Raw genomic sequence first — 16,361 nt, forward strand, 5'->3', positions numbered from 1 at the left:
TCAAAAAACCTTCCTGCACGCTTTGAACAAAAACTGACCCCTCTAACGAGCTAGAGCTATAACAATTCCAGTCAATATTAGTCAAGTTAAAATCCCCCATAACAATTGCCCTATTACTTTCACTCCTAAGCAGGATTGACTCCGCAATCCTTTCCTCAACCTCTCTAGAACTTTTAGGAGGTCTATAAAAGACTCCCAACAGGGTGACCTCTCCTCTCCTATTTCTAATCTCCGCCCATACTACCTCAACAGATAAGTCCTCATCAAACCTCCTCTCTGACACTGTGATACAATCTCTGACCAATAATGCTACCCCTCCCCCTCTTCTACCTCCTTCCCTACTTCGACTAAAACATTTGAACCCCGGGACCTGCAGCATCCATTCACAGAGTAGGTGAATGGCCTCTCCCCAGTGTGAACTTGCTGGTGCCTCCGCAGGTGGGATGACTGAGTGAATCCCTCCCCACACTGAGAGCAGGTGAACGGCCTCTCCCCAGTGTGAACTTGCTGGTGTATCCGCAGGCTAGATGACAGAGTGAATCCCTTTCCACACTGAGAGCAGGTGAATGGTCTCTCCCCAGTGTGAACTCGCTGGTGTGTCCGCAGGCTGGATGAAGCTCTGAATCCCTCCCCACACTGAGAGCAACTGAAGGGCCTCTCCCCGGTGTGAACTCGCTGGTGTCTCCACAGGTGGGAGGACCGAGTGAATCCCTTCCCACACAGAGAGCAGGTGAACGGCCTCTCCCCAGTGTGAACTCGCTGGTGTGTCCGCAGGCTGGATGAAGCTCTGAATCCCTTCCCACACTGACAGCAGGTGAACGGTCTCTCCCCAGTGTGAACTCGCTGGTGCGTCCGCAGGCTGCACAACTGACTGAATCCCTTCCTTCACAGCACGCAAGAAACAATACTTTTCACTGTCTATGAATACATGTGACAATAAATCAAATCAAATCAAACCCTGCACATTCTTCCTTTTCTGATAACAGTCTAAGTCCCTCCTGAATGCCTCAGTTGAACTTGCTTCCACCCAATCTAGGCAGTGCTTCCCAAATCCGAACATTTGTGCTGGAAGGGATTTGCTCAGTCACCGTGTCTCATTGAACATTACCCTGCTCACACTGAAAGGAGTGTTTACATGTTCCCAATGTGTGAAAACCTTTAAAAGCAGACATGAAATGTGCATCACCAACTCATTCACATGAGGGAGATATCATTCACCTGATCCATGGATGCAAAAGGACTTTCCCTTTCTTCCAACCTGTTGAGACACCAATTAGTCCACAGAGGAGAGTAGTTTTTATCAGCTTTGGGTGTGGGAAAGGCTTCATTCAGTCATCCAACCTGGGTGGCACGGTAGCACAGTGGTTAGCACTGCTGCTTCATAGCTCCAGGGACCTGGGTTCGATTCCCGGCTTGGGTCGCTGTCTGTGTGGAGTTTGCACATTCTCCTTGTGTCTGCGTGGGTTTCCTCCGGGTGCTCCGGTTTCCTCCCACAGTCCAAAGATGTGCGGGTTAGGTTGATGGGCCGTGCTAAAATTGCCCCTTAGTGTCTTGAGATAGGTAGGTTAGAGGGATTAGCGGGTAAATATGTAGGGATATGGGGGTAGGGCCTGGGTGGGATTGTGGTCGGTGTAGACTCGATGGGCCGAATGGCCTCTTTCTGTACTGTAGGATTTCTATGATTTCTATGAACCTGGTTAGACACCAGTGACTTCACAGGTGACTGTAGAGGTTGGCTTCTGCTGTCATTACTGCTGTTTTTTAAAAAAGTTTAAAGTTTATTTATTAGTGTCACAAGTAGCCTTACATTAACACTGCAATAAAGATACTGTGAAAATCCCCTAGTCACCACACTCTGGCGCTTGTTCGGGTACACTGAGGGAGAATTTAGTATGGCCAATGTACCTGACCAGCATGTCTTTTGGACTGTGGGAGGAAACCAGAGCATCCAGAGGAAACCCACACAGACATGGGGAGAACATGCAGACTCCACAAAGACAGTGACAAAAGCTGTGGATCGAACCCGAGTCCCTGACACTATGAGCCAGCAGTGTTAACCACTGTGCCACAGGGCCACCCAATTGGACTGAACAATGTTCATTCTGCGAGTCAGGTTTTGCTTCTGACAATAATAACCATCCTATCTTGACTGGGCTTTACTTCTGGATAAATATGAAATTCATCAACTTTTTAAAAAATATATATTTTTCTGGATTTTTTCTTTTCCAAAGACTACAGAGCTTTTACATTATTTCTGCTGAGGAACCATTATCACTCTCCATCCATTTCAGGAAACCTCATCTGGTAAAGATCTGTTCCCACAGGATTTTAGCTGTAGTGTCTGCATCATTTTTACAAACAGGGAAAGCTTCAACCACCAGCTAAATATACCTGTAATTAGCAGGATATACCAGTCTCCTCCTTTTAGTGTGGAGAGTGAGCCGGTATAATCAAGCTGCATTGTTTCCCAGGGAAGATCAATAATATGGGATGTGTTCATTAGGACAATGCATTTTGCAGGATCTGATTAGTTTAGATACAGATGAGGCACAGCTTCAGGTGCTGATGGACATTCTGACGCATCCTCAGCTGCTGATAGTATGATCATCTTGTATAATATTGAGGAGTCAAAAAACAAGAAATATGCCTTGCTTTGATCTTATACTACCTTTCTAAGGTGTGACTAAAGTCAAATTCAAACCATGCTTGTGATTTTAAAAAAACTCTATGTCAGATGAGTGAGTCCTTACTTGCTGTGAGTGATGAGGAAAAGTTTTTTCTATGGTGCCCACCCTCTTTGCCCACAGTCACATTTGGGTCAGCGTCCTGATAAGTTTTTAAAAGACATTTACCTGGAGTCTGTCGTACAAGTCCCAACAATTGTGTTTTGAGTGGATCCCATGGAATCTCCTCTTGAGCAGCTTTCCTGGTGATTCAGTTTGCCTGGTTATTACCATCACTCCCTTCACTAACTCCTGCTGCTGATCTACCTTCACCTCACAAATAGCAATTGTCCTGGACACTTACCAGCAACATCCCCAATCTTTCAGTTTGGAGTGGTGAGGAGTGGTTTCCTTTCTGCTGTGGAGAAGCCGTGTTTTCTCCCCCAAAGGGGTAGGTTTTCTGTGAGGGAATTACAACCAAAGGAGCTTTCAGAATATTTGGTGATTGTATCAGTAACAGTTTGAAGGCTGTGATCACAATAAATTCAGATTTCTGGGCCAACTGTTGTGGTTGTGGTGGATATTTAGTGAGGATATGACAACTGTTGTGGAGAATCAAAGACACAGCTCCAGTCTGATACGGACCTTGTTCATAAAACCAGATCACATAAACCCCAGTGCAATCTAACAGTGATTTGTATTTAACAGGTCCATTGGACATGACCTCTTTGCCTGACTAATATGTGGGATTCTTTCATACTGAAACATCCCAGCCAAGTAATAATTCTGAAGATTTAGGACATTAATTCTTTTTCTTTGTAATTCCATCAATCAATTACTCTTAACACACTGGAATACTCCCTTGTCCCTTTAGGATAATATCACTACAGTATATGGGGGTCTGCAGAAATATATAATTAATCTCTGGCAGGCACTTTGTGTGCTTAATGGGCACTTTATATCTGCTCAATGAATTGGATAATCAATCTTTCCACAGGGGCAATTGTGTCTGAGAACTATCCGACTGGAAAACTTTTTCCATTAAGGTCTCAGATTACTGCAGCAGATATACATTGTTCTGACTCTGCCAGCAGGGCTGTGGAATTAATTGGATAGATCTTCCAGAGAGCCAGCAGAGACATAATGGGCCAAATGGTTTCTATTTGTGTTGTATCATTATATAGAAGAGTGAATATTCAGTATCAGGGACAGAGAGAGGAACCAGTGACTGTGCGATTGAACCCAGCCAGAATCAGCACCATCAACAGAGGAGTTTGGATACAGGAGTTGGGACGTCTTGTTGAAGTTGTACAAGACATTGGTAAGGCCACACTTGGAATACTGTGTGCAATTCTAGTCACCCTATTATAGAAAGGATATTATTAAACTAGAAAGAGTGCAGAAAAGATTTACTAGGATGCTACCGGGACTTGATGGATTGAGTTATAAGGAGAGGCTGGATAGACTGGGACTTTTTTCTCTGGAGTGTAGGAGGCTGAGGGGTGATCTTATAGAGGTCTATAAAATAATCAAGGGCACAGATCAGCTCGATAATCAATATCTTTTCCCAAAGGTAGGGGAGTCTAAAACTAGAGAGCATAGGTTTAAGGTGAGAGGGGAGAGATACAAAAGTGTCCAGAGGGGCAATTTTTTCACACACAGGGTGGTGAGTGTCTGGAACAAGCTGCCAGAGGTAGTCGTAGAGGTGGGTACAATTTTGTCTTTTAAAAAGCATTTAGTTACATGGGTACGATGGGTATAGAGGGATCTGGGCCAAATGCGGGCAATTGGGATTGGTTTAGGGGTTTAAAAAAAGGGCGGCATGGATAAGTTGGGCTGAAGGGCCTGTTTCCATGCTGTAAACCTCTATGACTCTATGAGTGAGAGGGGAACCGGTGTAAAAACTTTGATACCTCTGTGTGATCCACAGCGGATCTTCCAGAAATAGAGCACAGCAAATCACCAATTCACAATATTTTGTTATCTCAAATGTTAACAATTTTATTTTGTATTAACTGTTTGAGAATTCAATGGTGCAGTTATCACCCAGCATTCGCTGCGGGTGTGAAGGTGCCCTATTCACGCCACAGGCGCCCAATGCGCATGCGCAGTGTCACTTTACTCGGAGCCCTGCGAGTGCGGGAGACGGTTTTTCCAGCGGTGAGAGTCGATGGGGCGGAGGGCGGTGCAGAGCCGGGGTGGGGGAGGGAGCGGAGGCTTCACAAACACCCGCTGTAGGCCGCAAGGTCGGAATCAGACCCTACGGGTCTCGGGTTTGCAGCTGCGGGGATTTTATCCGGGATCAGGCCCTGTGCCGCGGTCGCCATCTTTGTTCCGCGGGGAGCAGGGCGCATGCGCAGTCAGTGGGCGGAGCTAAACCAGACAATGTTGGAAAAGCTCAACAGGTCTGACAGCTTCTGTGGGGACAGAATCAGAATGGAGTCAATGTTTCCAGTCTGGATGACCCTTTGTCAGAGCTAAGGGTAAAGAGAATCAGAAAAGATTTATACTATGGGGTGGAATGGGACAAAGGGAATGTAATTAGGATAAAGATGGCACGGCTTCACCTGAAAGGGGTGTTTAGGATCTTGGATGGTGAGCAGAGAGGAGGTAAAGGGGCAGGTGTTGCACCTTCTAGCAGGACCCAGACCTTCCTGTCATTTGCCACTTCAACAGACCAGACTACGCTCTAGTCCACATGTCCATCCTTGCAATGTTCTGGTGAACCCCAATGCAAACTGGAGGAACGATTGGGCACTTTAAAGCCTTCTGGATTGAACATTGAGTTCAACAACTTCAGAGCATGAACACTCCCCTCCACCATCACCCCATTTCCATTTATTTTATTTAATCCTGTTTCTTCTTTTCATCTCATTCATCCATTTTTATCATCCTTCTTTCTCTCTTTCATTTTTCCACTTTTCCAATCCCACTCTCCTTGCCTCCCCCACCCCCACCCCACCGTTCAAGCCAACTGCCTGAACCATCTGTACCTCTATTCTGCCAATCACACATTATGATCCCTTAATGGACACTTTTAGCATTTCTCTCTGTCATCTTTACCCTAATTTACATTCTTTTTGTCGTTTTACAGCTCCCCCTCCCCCACCCTCAATTTCTTTTTGATTTTCTTTGTCCTTAGCTCTGACGAAAGGACATCCAGACTCAAAACGTTGGCTCTATTCTCTCCACAGATGCTGTCAGACCTGCTGAGATTTTCCAGCATTTTCTCTTTTTATTTCAGATTCTGGCATCTGCAATGGGTGGAGCTCCAGGGTCCTGGTGACCAGGAGAGAAGATGTTTGATTCGTTGACCAACAGGGCTGGGTTACTGTACACCCTCTTCAGAGGGGGTGGTTATGCAGGGTGAATGTGTGGCCATCCGAATAACAGAAGAAAAGGATCATCAGAATTAGGAGCAGGAGCAGGCCATTGACACATTCAGTACACATTCAGTACACATTGACACATTCAGCTCGACCATTCAGTAAACTCATGTCTCATCTGATCATTGTATTTTCCTCCAGCCCCAACCTCCCTAACCCATGAGTGGGAGTGAAAATGGTGTAGAAAGCAGTCTTGAATATACTCAATGAACCAGCCTTGACTGCTCACTGGGGGAGAGAATTCCACAGGCTATTGGTCCTCAGAGAAGAAATTTCTCCTCATCTCTGTCTTAGAGCCTTATTTTTAAATTGCCTGCAGTTCTAGATTTCCCGTTTTGGAGAAACATTCTTTCAGGACTTATCTTGTCAAGCACCAACATAATCTTACATGCTTCAGTAAGCTCATCTCTCATTTATCTAAAAGTTAATGAGTACAGATGCACCCTGCCCAAACTTTCTTCATAAAACAAACACATTTATGCCTGGAATCAGCTTAGTGAATCCTGTCTGAACTGCTCCCAATGTAAGCATATTGATCTTAAATAATCGTACACAAGGAAATAGGAGAGAATGTTACAAATTTCTATCTTGGACTGACTGATGGATTTTGGAAACTCCTTTAGCAGGGAGTTGCAAGGGGAGGATTTACACAGCAATCTCAAACAAGGAAAATGTTTATCTCATAATTTCTAACCACAGTTGACACATGACTCTTGTAACCTCCTTTTACAGGGAGTTAGAAGATTTGATGACTGCAATTTTTCCCTGACTCCAGTACTTCTGATATCTTTCCAGCTGCAGGCTCCAGGAGGAGGTTTTAAATTTGAAAAGAGTGAAATTGTTCCAGAGGTGAGTATTATTGAACATTCACCTACAATTCAGAGTTTTTAGTGCTGTGCTCTGTTATCTGTGAGAGGTTCCTTGGCTCTGGGGCTGCTGTGATTCAGCAGCAAGTTCACACTGGGGAGAGGCTGTTCACCTGCATTGTGTGTGCAAAGGGATTCAGTCATCCAATCATAGAATCGATGGAACGGAGACAGGCCCTTCGGCCCAAACTGGTCCATGCCGATCAAAATGCCCATCCAAGCTGACCCCATTTGGCTGCATTTGGCCCATATCCCTCGAAACGTTTCCTATCCATGTATCTGTCCAAATACCTTTTAAAAGTTGTCAATGTCCCTGCCTCAACCACTTCCTGTGGCAGTCCATTCCACATATGTATCACCCTCTGTGTAAAAAAGATGCTCCTCAGGTTCCCATTAATTCTTCCCCTCTTAACTTAAACCTATGCCCTCTCATTCTTGATTCCCCAACCCTGGGAAAAAGACTGAGTATGTTCACCCTATCCATGCCTCTCATGATCTTATACACCTCGATAAGATCACCCCTCAGTGTCCTACGCTCCAAAGAAAAAAGTCTAGTGTATCCAATCTTTCTCTATAACTCAGTCCCTTGAGTCCTGGCAACATCCTTGTAAATCTCTTCTGCACTCCTTCCACTTTAATAACATCTTTCCTATAGCAAGGCAACCAAAACTGAACACAATATTCCAGCTGCGGCCTCACCAACTTCCTGTACAACTGCAACATAACTTCCTAACTTCTATACCCAATGCCCTGACTGATGAAGGCCAGCATGCCAAAAACCTTTTTCACTACCCTACCTACCTGTGACTCTACTTTTAGAGAACCGTGCACTTGAACTCCAAGTTCCCTCTGTTCCTCGATACTCCCTCAGGTCCAGCCATTCACCGTGAAAGTCCAACCCTGATTTGACTTTCCAAAATGCAACACCTCACATTTATCTGTATTGAACTCCATTTGCCATTTCTCGGCCCACTTCCCCAGCTGATCAAGATCCTGCTGCAATTTTTGATAACCTTCCTCACTGTCTGCAATACCACCTATTTTAGTGTCATCTGCTGACACATCAGTGAATTCACACTGGGGAGAGGCCATTTACCTGTTATGTCTGTAGGAAGGGATTAACTCAGTCATCCCACCTGCTCAGACACCAGCGAGTTCACAAGTGGTTACAGGGGTTGGATTCTGCTGTTATTGCTGCTGTTAATTACATCCAGGATTGAACCATGTTCATTCATCTGAGTCATCAGTGCAGACTTGATGGGCTGAAGAGCCTCTTTCTGCACTGTAGAGATTATGAGTTCTTAAAATTCTGTATGAATTAAACATAATTTTACGATTTCTGATTTCTGTACATCTGGAGAGAAATTCCACTCCTTTGTGAGCATTTTGATTGATTTGCTGACTTGCAATAATGTTTTAAATTCATTATTCACTTTAAGCCAGTGAGGAAAGAATGTTGAATTGCAACTTGAATTGTCTATTCTCAGTTTCTGAGCTGTACTGACTGTGATGAGATTTTAAACTCCTTTTACAGGATATTAAAAGGGGAGGATTTGCCAACAGAAATCTCAAAACTTCACACCAAGCTCTGACAGAGTCACTCATTTGGACGGGGAAACCATTGCCTGTTTAACCATCAGAGTGTCAGGAAAAGCACCGAGACGCAGACACCCACACCATGGGAAAACCGTGGAAATGTGGGGATTGTGGAAAGGGATTCAGATTCCCGTCTGTGCTGGAAACACATCAACGCAGTCACACTGGGGAGAGACCGTTCACCTGCTCCGTGTGTGGGAAAGGATTCAGTGATTTATCTACCCTGCTGAAACACCAGCGAGTTCACACTGGGGAGAGACTGTTCACCTGTTCCAATTGTGGGAAGGGCTTCACTCAGTCATCCCATCTGCTGACACACCAGCGAGTTCACACGGGAGAGAAGCCGTTCACCTGCTCCGTGTGTGGGAAAGGATTCGGAGATTCCTCCAGTCTGCTGAGACACCAGAGAGTTCACACTGGGGAGAAACCATTCACCTGCTCCAATTGTGGGAAGGGATTCACTCAGTCATCCCATCTGCTGAGACACCAGCAAGTTCACACTGGGGAAAGACCATTCACCTGCTCAGAATGTGAGAAGGGATTCAGTGATTTATCTACCCTGCGGAGACACCAGCGAGTTCACACTGGGGAGAGGCCATTTACCTGCTCAGAATGTGAGAAGGGATTCAGTGATTTATCAACCCGACAGACACACCAACGAGTTCACAATGGGGAGAGACGATTTACCTGCTCTGACTGTGGGGAGGGATTCACTCAATCATCCAACCTGCTGAGACACCAGCGAGTTCACACTGGGGAGAAGCCATTCACCTGCTCTCAGTGTGGGGAGGGGTTCACTCGGCCATCCCACCTGCTGAGACACCAGCAAGTTCACGAGTGATTACAGGGATTGGATTCTGCTGTTATTGCTGCTGTAAATCACATCCAGGACTGAAACATGTTCATTCTAACAGTTGGTGAAGTGGGAGGTTCGGAGGGTTTCTTGCTGCTGGACTGGCCGGTCTCTCAATTTTCATTCCAGTGGCTGATTCCCTTTGAGCGAAGGCACATTTCCACTGAAATGATCCACAAAAGCAGGTGTCAGATGAGACTGAGATGAGGAAAAAATTCTTCAAAGGACAGTGAACTTGTGGAATTGTCTACCACAGAAGGCTGTGGAATCCCAGTCACTGAATATGTTCAAGGAAGAGATAGATTTTTTTTAGATTTTAATGGCTTCAAGTGGTATGGGGAGAATATGGCATTGAGATCGAGGATCAGCCATGATCATATTGAATGGTGGAGCAGACACGAATGGCCTGCTCCTAGTTTCCATAGAGTACATTAATTTTACCCTGGATAGTAAATAGTCTTTTTCCTCCCACTACAGGTATCTTGTCGTTTATCCGTCCTCGTTCTGAGGGTTGGCCGCGCTCTGGACAATCTTTCTCCACTGCCTGTCCCATCGAGCGGCCGGTCCACATTCTGATATTATCCACCCGTCTCAGGCCTTCCTTGCACACATTTTCCAGGTGTTCTGTCTCACATTACCTCTTTCCAAACACTCCCTCCCTTTTCACAACACGTGTCCAAAATAGGTGAGCTTCCGGGATGTGAGAGCCTCAGACAGGTTCCGGTGAACACCAGCTTTCTCCAGCACCCACTCATTCACCCACTTTGCCGTCCGTGACACACGGAATATCCGTCTGAGTCCTTTCATTTCAAACACTTTTATTGGAACCTCGTCACTCTTAGAATCTTAGAAGTCCTACAGCACAGAAAGAGGCCATTCGGCCCATCGAGTCTGTACCGACCACAATCCCACCCAGGCCCTACCCCCATATCCCCCCGCTAATCCCTCTAACCTACGCATCCCAGGACACTAAGGGCAATTTTTAGCATGGCCAATCAACCTAACCCGCACATCTTTGGACTGTGGGAGGAAACCGGAGCACCCGGAGGAAACCCACGCAGACACGAGGAGAATGTGCAAACTCCACACAGACAGTGACCCAAGCCGGGATTCGAACCCAAGTCCCTGGAGCTGTGAAGCAGCAGTGATAACCACTGTGCCGCTCGTCTCGATGGTCCAGCTTTCACAGACGCACATTGTCACTGGCCACACAAGGACTTTCAGGAGATGAGTATTCATTGTAACCGAGATGCTGGGGCTGCTCCATACTGTTTTCACTGAGATTACAACACCATGAACCTTAAGCCTGGCCTGAATTTATTGATAGATTCTGTATCTATCACTACAGGTAGTTCTCAGATAAATACATTAGTCTCTGTTCCATTGAGTCTCCAGCACAGGGCCGGGCCAGTCAGCTCTTTTGGTCTGTCAATAATTTGGTCCACATCAGCCTCCACCTACCCCACTGCATCTCCTCCCGATCAGTATATCCTTCTGTTACTGTGTCCCTCATGTGTGGATCTAACTTTCCTTTCAATGTATTCATGCTGTTCACCTCAACCACTCACCATGGACCAAGTTCCATATTCTCTGTTATTTGGGGTCAATAATGAATTGCCCTTCTTATTAACATCAGAATTTGGATCAAATTATCAAATTAAACAATCAAATTAAATGAATGGCGGGGGGGGTTCGGGGGGGAGTCCTTTAAAGGGACAAAAACTAAACCGTGAATGAAAAGTTAAAAACTGAAAACTATGATGTGGTTCTGGTGAGAAATGAAGAACTCCAGCCCCCGCAGTGCCCACGGAAGATCTTGTGTTGGTCGTCACCACATGCTCCCTCTCGAGGGCCACCCGGTCACAAACATGGGCTGGCACAGTGGTTAGCACTGCTGTCTCACAGCTCCAGGGACCCGGGTTCAATTGCAGCCTTGGGTGATTGTGTGGAGTTTGCACATTCTCCCCATGTCTGCATGGGTTTCCTCTGGGTAGTGTCACAGTAGGTTTACATGAGCACTGTAATGAAGACACTGTGAAACTCTCCTAGTCGCCACACTCTGGTGCCTGTTCGGGTACACTGAGGGAGAATTTAGCACTGGACCCAGTTAGGTTAGGTGCCAATGCACCTAACCAGCACGTCTTTTAGACTGTGGGAGGTAACCGGAGCACCCGGAGGAAACCCACACAGACACGGGGAGAACCTAGACTGTGACCCAAGCTGGGAATCAAACTCAGGTCCCTGGCGCTGTGAGGCAGCTAACTGCTGTGCCACCGTGCCACCAATGATCCAGGTGAATGTTAAATAAGAGACAGACAAGAATTATAATCCCTAAACTATTATAATGGTTTATTCAAAAAGAGTAAATAATACAAGAGAAATTAAAACAATGAGTCTCACTGCCTTCTGCCTGTCGGGGACCCTTCTAACGACAGCTGGTCTGGAGCTCGAGAGGTCCCGGCAACGTTCGTGATCCCGGTCCAAGGTGAAGACCAACGTACCCGGGTCGAAGCCCCGCCCCCCGTGTTTTACAGTGCGGCACAAACAACCTGACAGGAGATTTGGTCAATTCCCAGGCTTGGGAAACAATATACAAATACAGCACTGGAAGGTCAGCTTGTTTCTGTAGCGCAGCTGCTTCTTTAGGTTCTCACAGCATGAATAAATGCTGAGTTGACTGGTGAATATCTTAACTCTTTACTTTCTATACATTCCACCCTGAGATTCAGCAGCCAACGCAGCAATCCCATCTGTACCTGTATAAGTTCCTTCACAGCAATGACCTGTGTGAACAATGCACGCACTCTGTGCCACAAGACAAGTAAAATGAACAACAAAAGGGTACAAAGTCGCAGTATGACAACAGGGTGTAACATTAAAGTAAAAACAGCGGATGTTTTGGGTGACCATACATTACAAACATCCCACCAAAGGTGAAAACTGAGGCAATTAAGTTCATTCGATGTTTGGTGAAGTTTGCCTTAAGCACAGGTCATTTCCACACTCTGCCTAAGAAGATGTTGCCTGTCTTAACTTAGGTGTGCAGAAACGTGTGTATCTTGTTCAATAAACCTGCATAATTTATTAAGTTCAATTGAAGGCAGATGCACAATACCGTGGGTGTGTCTATATCAAATAATATGTTCTATTAGTAAGTACATCAAATATGTCCCATGCAGCTTTCCAACATTGGTTTACAGGGGGTTCAAGCTATCTGGCATTCAGATGTACATTGTGAGTGCTGGTAATAGTTTTTTTAAATTATTCATGGAGTCACATGTGGGCCAGACCAGTTAAGGACGGCAGATTTGCTTCCCGAAAGGACATTGTGAATCAGATGGGTTTTTTTCTGACAATCGACAATGGTTTCATGGTCATCAGTAGATTCTTATTTCCAGATCTTTTTCATTAAATTTCACCATCTGCTGTGGTGGGATTTGAACCCAGGTCCCCAGAACATTAGCTGAGTTCTGAATTAGTAATCTAGCGATAATATCACGAGGCCATCGCCTCCCCACCAAACTTGTCCAATTTCATGCATAATAGTATCATTAACTGGCGATAATTCCTATTGACATTGGCCATGACTCAGCTGTAAGGTACAAGCTTCATGTATGAGGAGTTATGTAGAGGACATACCACCACAAAAGGCCATTGGCTACAATCCGCCGCACTGAGCACGGATGCCTGGACAGTGACGTTATACAAATCATATTTCTGTCCTTCTCCACAAGTACATTTGTTTTGAGTGCATATTTTACTGGATGCCTTCCATCCCCCATGCATCGGGAGTGAACGCAGCTTAGGAGATACAAGCCAAGCATGTCGAGCAGCAATTATTTCCCCTTTTCTGTGGGGTTTGGTTTGAGATATGTACCCACACCTTGCCACCCTTACATACAGGTGTGTCATATTCCCTGTCTGGAGGAAGAATTGAAGGGACAGGTTGTTTTATCATCTTACTCAAGAGGGTTCATAGAATCCCTACAGTGCAGAAGGAGGCCATTCGGCCCATCCAATCTGCACCGACCACAATCCCACCCAGGCCCTACCCCCATAACCATACTTATTTACCCTATAACACCCTGACACTAAAGGGCAATTTATCATGGCCAATCAACCTAACCCGCATCTTTGGAGTGTGGAAGGAAACCGGTGCACTTGGATGAAACCCACGCAGACACGGGGAGAATGTGCAAACTCCACACAGACGGTGACACAAGCCAGGAGTCAAATCCAGGTCCCTGGTGCTGTGAGGCTGCAGTGCTAACCACTGTGCTGCCGTGCCACCCCTCCTTTTTGTGGCCTATTATTCAAATTATGTAAGGCCTTTGCCACTCTTTGAGTGTGTGGTCAAGCTTGATTTGTTGTTTCAATAGCCCATTCATGTGTTCAATCAGGCCAGGCTAGGGGATGTGCAATACCCAATGTATTCCATTCATTGACTCCTATGTGATACAAATGTCATCCCAACTTGATTTTTACACGGTGAGATCTTATTCCTTCGCACCTTATCACATTATTATTCTTGATCACTCGAGCTCTGATTTTTCACTGGCCATGCTAGGGTAGGATTATAACCATTCATTAGAATCTACTCTCGCTTTTCAGTCCAGTGCTACTTGGAGTATACCGTCACTTCAGTGACTATCGGGTCATAGTCCCTCACAGTTCTCATCACAAATTTATGATAAAATAATTTAAACAATGCCTGAGAACGCTTAACTTCTTAATCAACTACCTACCACTGTTTGTTGATTGGTCGGACCCCCTTTTCACAGATTCGGGTATCTCAGCCACTGAACACCAGCCAGTCCTGGAATAAGTTTAATTCTAACTCAATGAGGAAATATTCTCACCAGGTCCTCTGTCAGGGCACTGCTAAGCAGCTTTAATGGTCCATGATTGCAGAAACTGAGCTGTAGTCAAATTTGATTGAGTTTTTTGAAGGGGTAACTAAGAAGATAGATGAGGGCAGTGCAGTTGATGTTGTCAACATGAACTTTAGCAAGATCTCTGACAAAGTACCGCATGGTAGGTTGTTGCATAAGGTTAAAATCTCACGGAATCCAGGGTGAGGTATCTAAATGGATACAAAATTGGCTTCTTGACAGAAGCCAGAGGGTGGTTATAGAGGGTTGTTTTTCAAACTGGAGGCCTGTGACCAGCAGTGTGCCTCAGGGATCAGTACTGGGCCCACTGTTACTTGTCATTTATATTAATGATTTGGATGAGAATATAGGAGGCACGGTTAGTAAGTTTGCAGATGACACCAAGATTGGTGGCATAGTGGACAGTGAAGAAAGTTATCTCCGATTGCAACGGGATCTTGATTAATTGGGCCAGTGGGCTGACGAATGGCAGATGGAGTTTAATTGAGACAAACGCGAGGTGATGCATTTTGGTAGATTGAGCTAGGGCAGGACTTACTCAGTTAATGGCAGGGCGTTGGGGAGTAACAGAACAAACAGATCGAGGGGTACAGGTTCATAGCTCCTTGAAAGTGGAGTCACAGGTGGACAGAATGCTGAAGAAGGCATTCGGCATGCTTGGTTTCATCGGTCAGAACATTGAATACAGGAGTTGGGACGTCTTGTTGAAGTTGTACAAGACATTGGTAAAGCCACACTCGGAATAGTGTGTGCCGTTCTGGTCATCCTATTATAGAAAGGGTATTATTAAACTAGAAATAGTGCAGAAAAGATTTAGTAGGATGCAACTGGGACTGGATGGTTTGAGTTATAAGGAGAGGCTGGATAGACTGGGACTTTTTTCTCTGGAGCGCAGGAGGCTGAGGGGTGACCTTATAGAGGTCTATAAAATAATGAGGGGCATAGATGAGGTAGATAGTCAATATCTTTTCCCAAAAGTAGGGGAGTCTAAAACTAGAAGGCATAGGTTTAAGGTGAGAGGGGAGAGATACAAAAGTGTCGAAAGGGGCAATTTTTTCACACAGAGGGTGGTGAGTGTCTGGAACAAGCTGCCAGAGATAGCAGGAGAGGCGGGTACAATTTTGTCTCTTAAAAAGGTTTTAGATAGTTACATGAATAAGATGGGTATAGAGGGATATGGGCCAAATGCAGGCAATTGGGATTAGCTAAGGGGTTTAAAAAAAAAGGCAGCATGGACAAGTTGGGCTGATGGGCCTATTTCCATGCTGTAAACCTCTATGACTCCATAGTCCAGTCCCATAATGCCTCACATTCAAACTACAGTCCATCAATTATAACAGAATATGTGGCTGTATGTAGCTGCCTCGGCCATAGTCAACCCCAACACTGCCTTCTTGAACTGCGACAATGCCTGAGGTATAGGTGACCCAAAGTGCTGTTAGGGAGGGACTTCCAGCTACACCTTCCAGACTTTCATTAGAATGTAAGTGGGTTCCAGATTGATATATTCCATTCAACCACACCCAAGGTAAGTTATTCCAATTCCGTTATTGTCCAGGACCATATATTTACAATCTCTTTAAAACAGAAATTAAACATTCCCATTTGATTTCAGACAGTAACATATTCTGTTGGATTGATCTTTGTCAATGTCAGGCTGGGGTTGTTCCCCTTGGAGCAAAGGAGGTTGAGGGGAGATTTGATAGAGGTGGACAAGATTCTGACAGGTTTAGATAAGGTGGACAAAGAAAAGCTGTTCCCATTAGCTGATGGGACAAGGATGACAAGCAAATTTAAAGTTTTGGGTGGGATCATAGAATCAGAGAAACCCTACAGTGCAGAAAGAAGCCATTCGGCCCATCGAGTCTGCACCGACAACAATCCCACCCAGGCCCTACCCCCATATCCCTACACATTTACCCGCTAATCCCTCTAACCTACGCATATCAGGACTCTCAGGGGCAATTTTCAGCATGCCCAATCAACCTAACCCGCACATTTTTGGACTGTGGGAGGAAACCCGAGCACCTGGAGGAAACCCACGCAGACACAAGGAGAATGTGCAAACTCCACACAGACAGTGACCCAAGCCAGGAATAGAACCC

At 45.4% G+C, this 16,361-nt stretch overlaps 1 protein-coding gene across 1 annotated transcript in view; it reads left to right on the forward strand.

Annotated features, from left to right (window-relative positions):
• LOC144487046 (uncharacterized) overlaps window positions 1–16,361 on the forward strand; it is a 51,814-nt gene that overhangs the window by 2,962 nt on the left and 32,491 nt on the right. Inside the window, exon 2 of the mRNA XM_078205095.1 lies at window positions 8,570–9,348. Coding sequence (XP_078061221.1) covers window positions 8,570–9,348 — 779 coding nt within the window. The remainder of the gene's footprint in view (window positions 1–8,569; window positions 9,349–16,361) is intronic.

The sequence above is a fragment of the Mustelus asterias genome, unplaced genomic scaffold (genome assembly GCF_964213995.1).
Source record: "Mustelus asterias unplaced genomic scaffold, sMusAst1.hap1.1 HAP1_SCAFFOLD_560, whole genome shotgun sequence".
Classification (NCBI taxonomy): domain Eukaryota; kingdom Metazoa; phylum Chordata; class Chondrichthyes; order Carcharhiniformes; family Triakidae; genus Mustelus; species Mustelus asterias.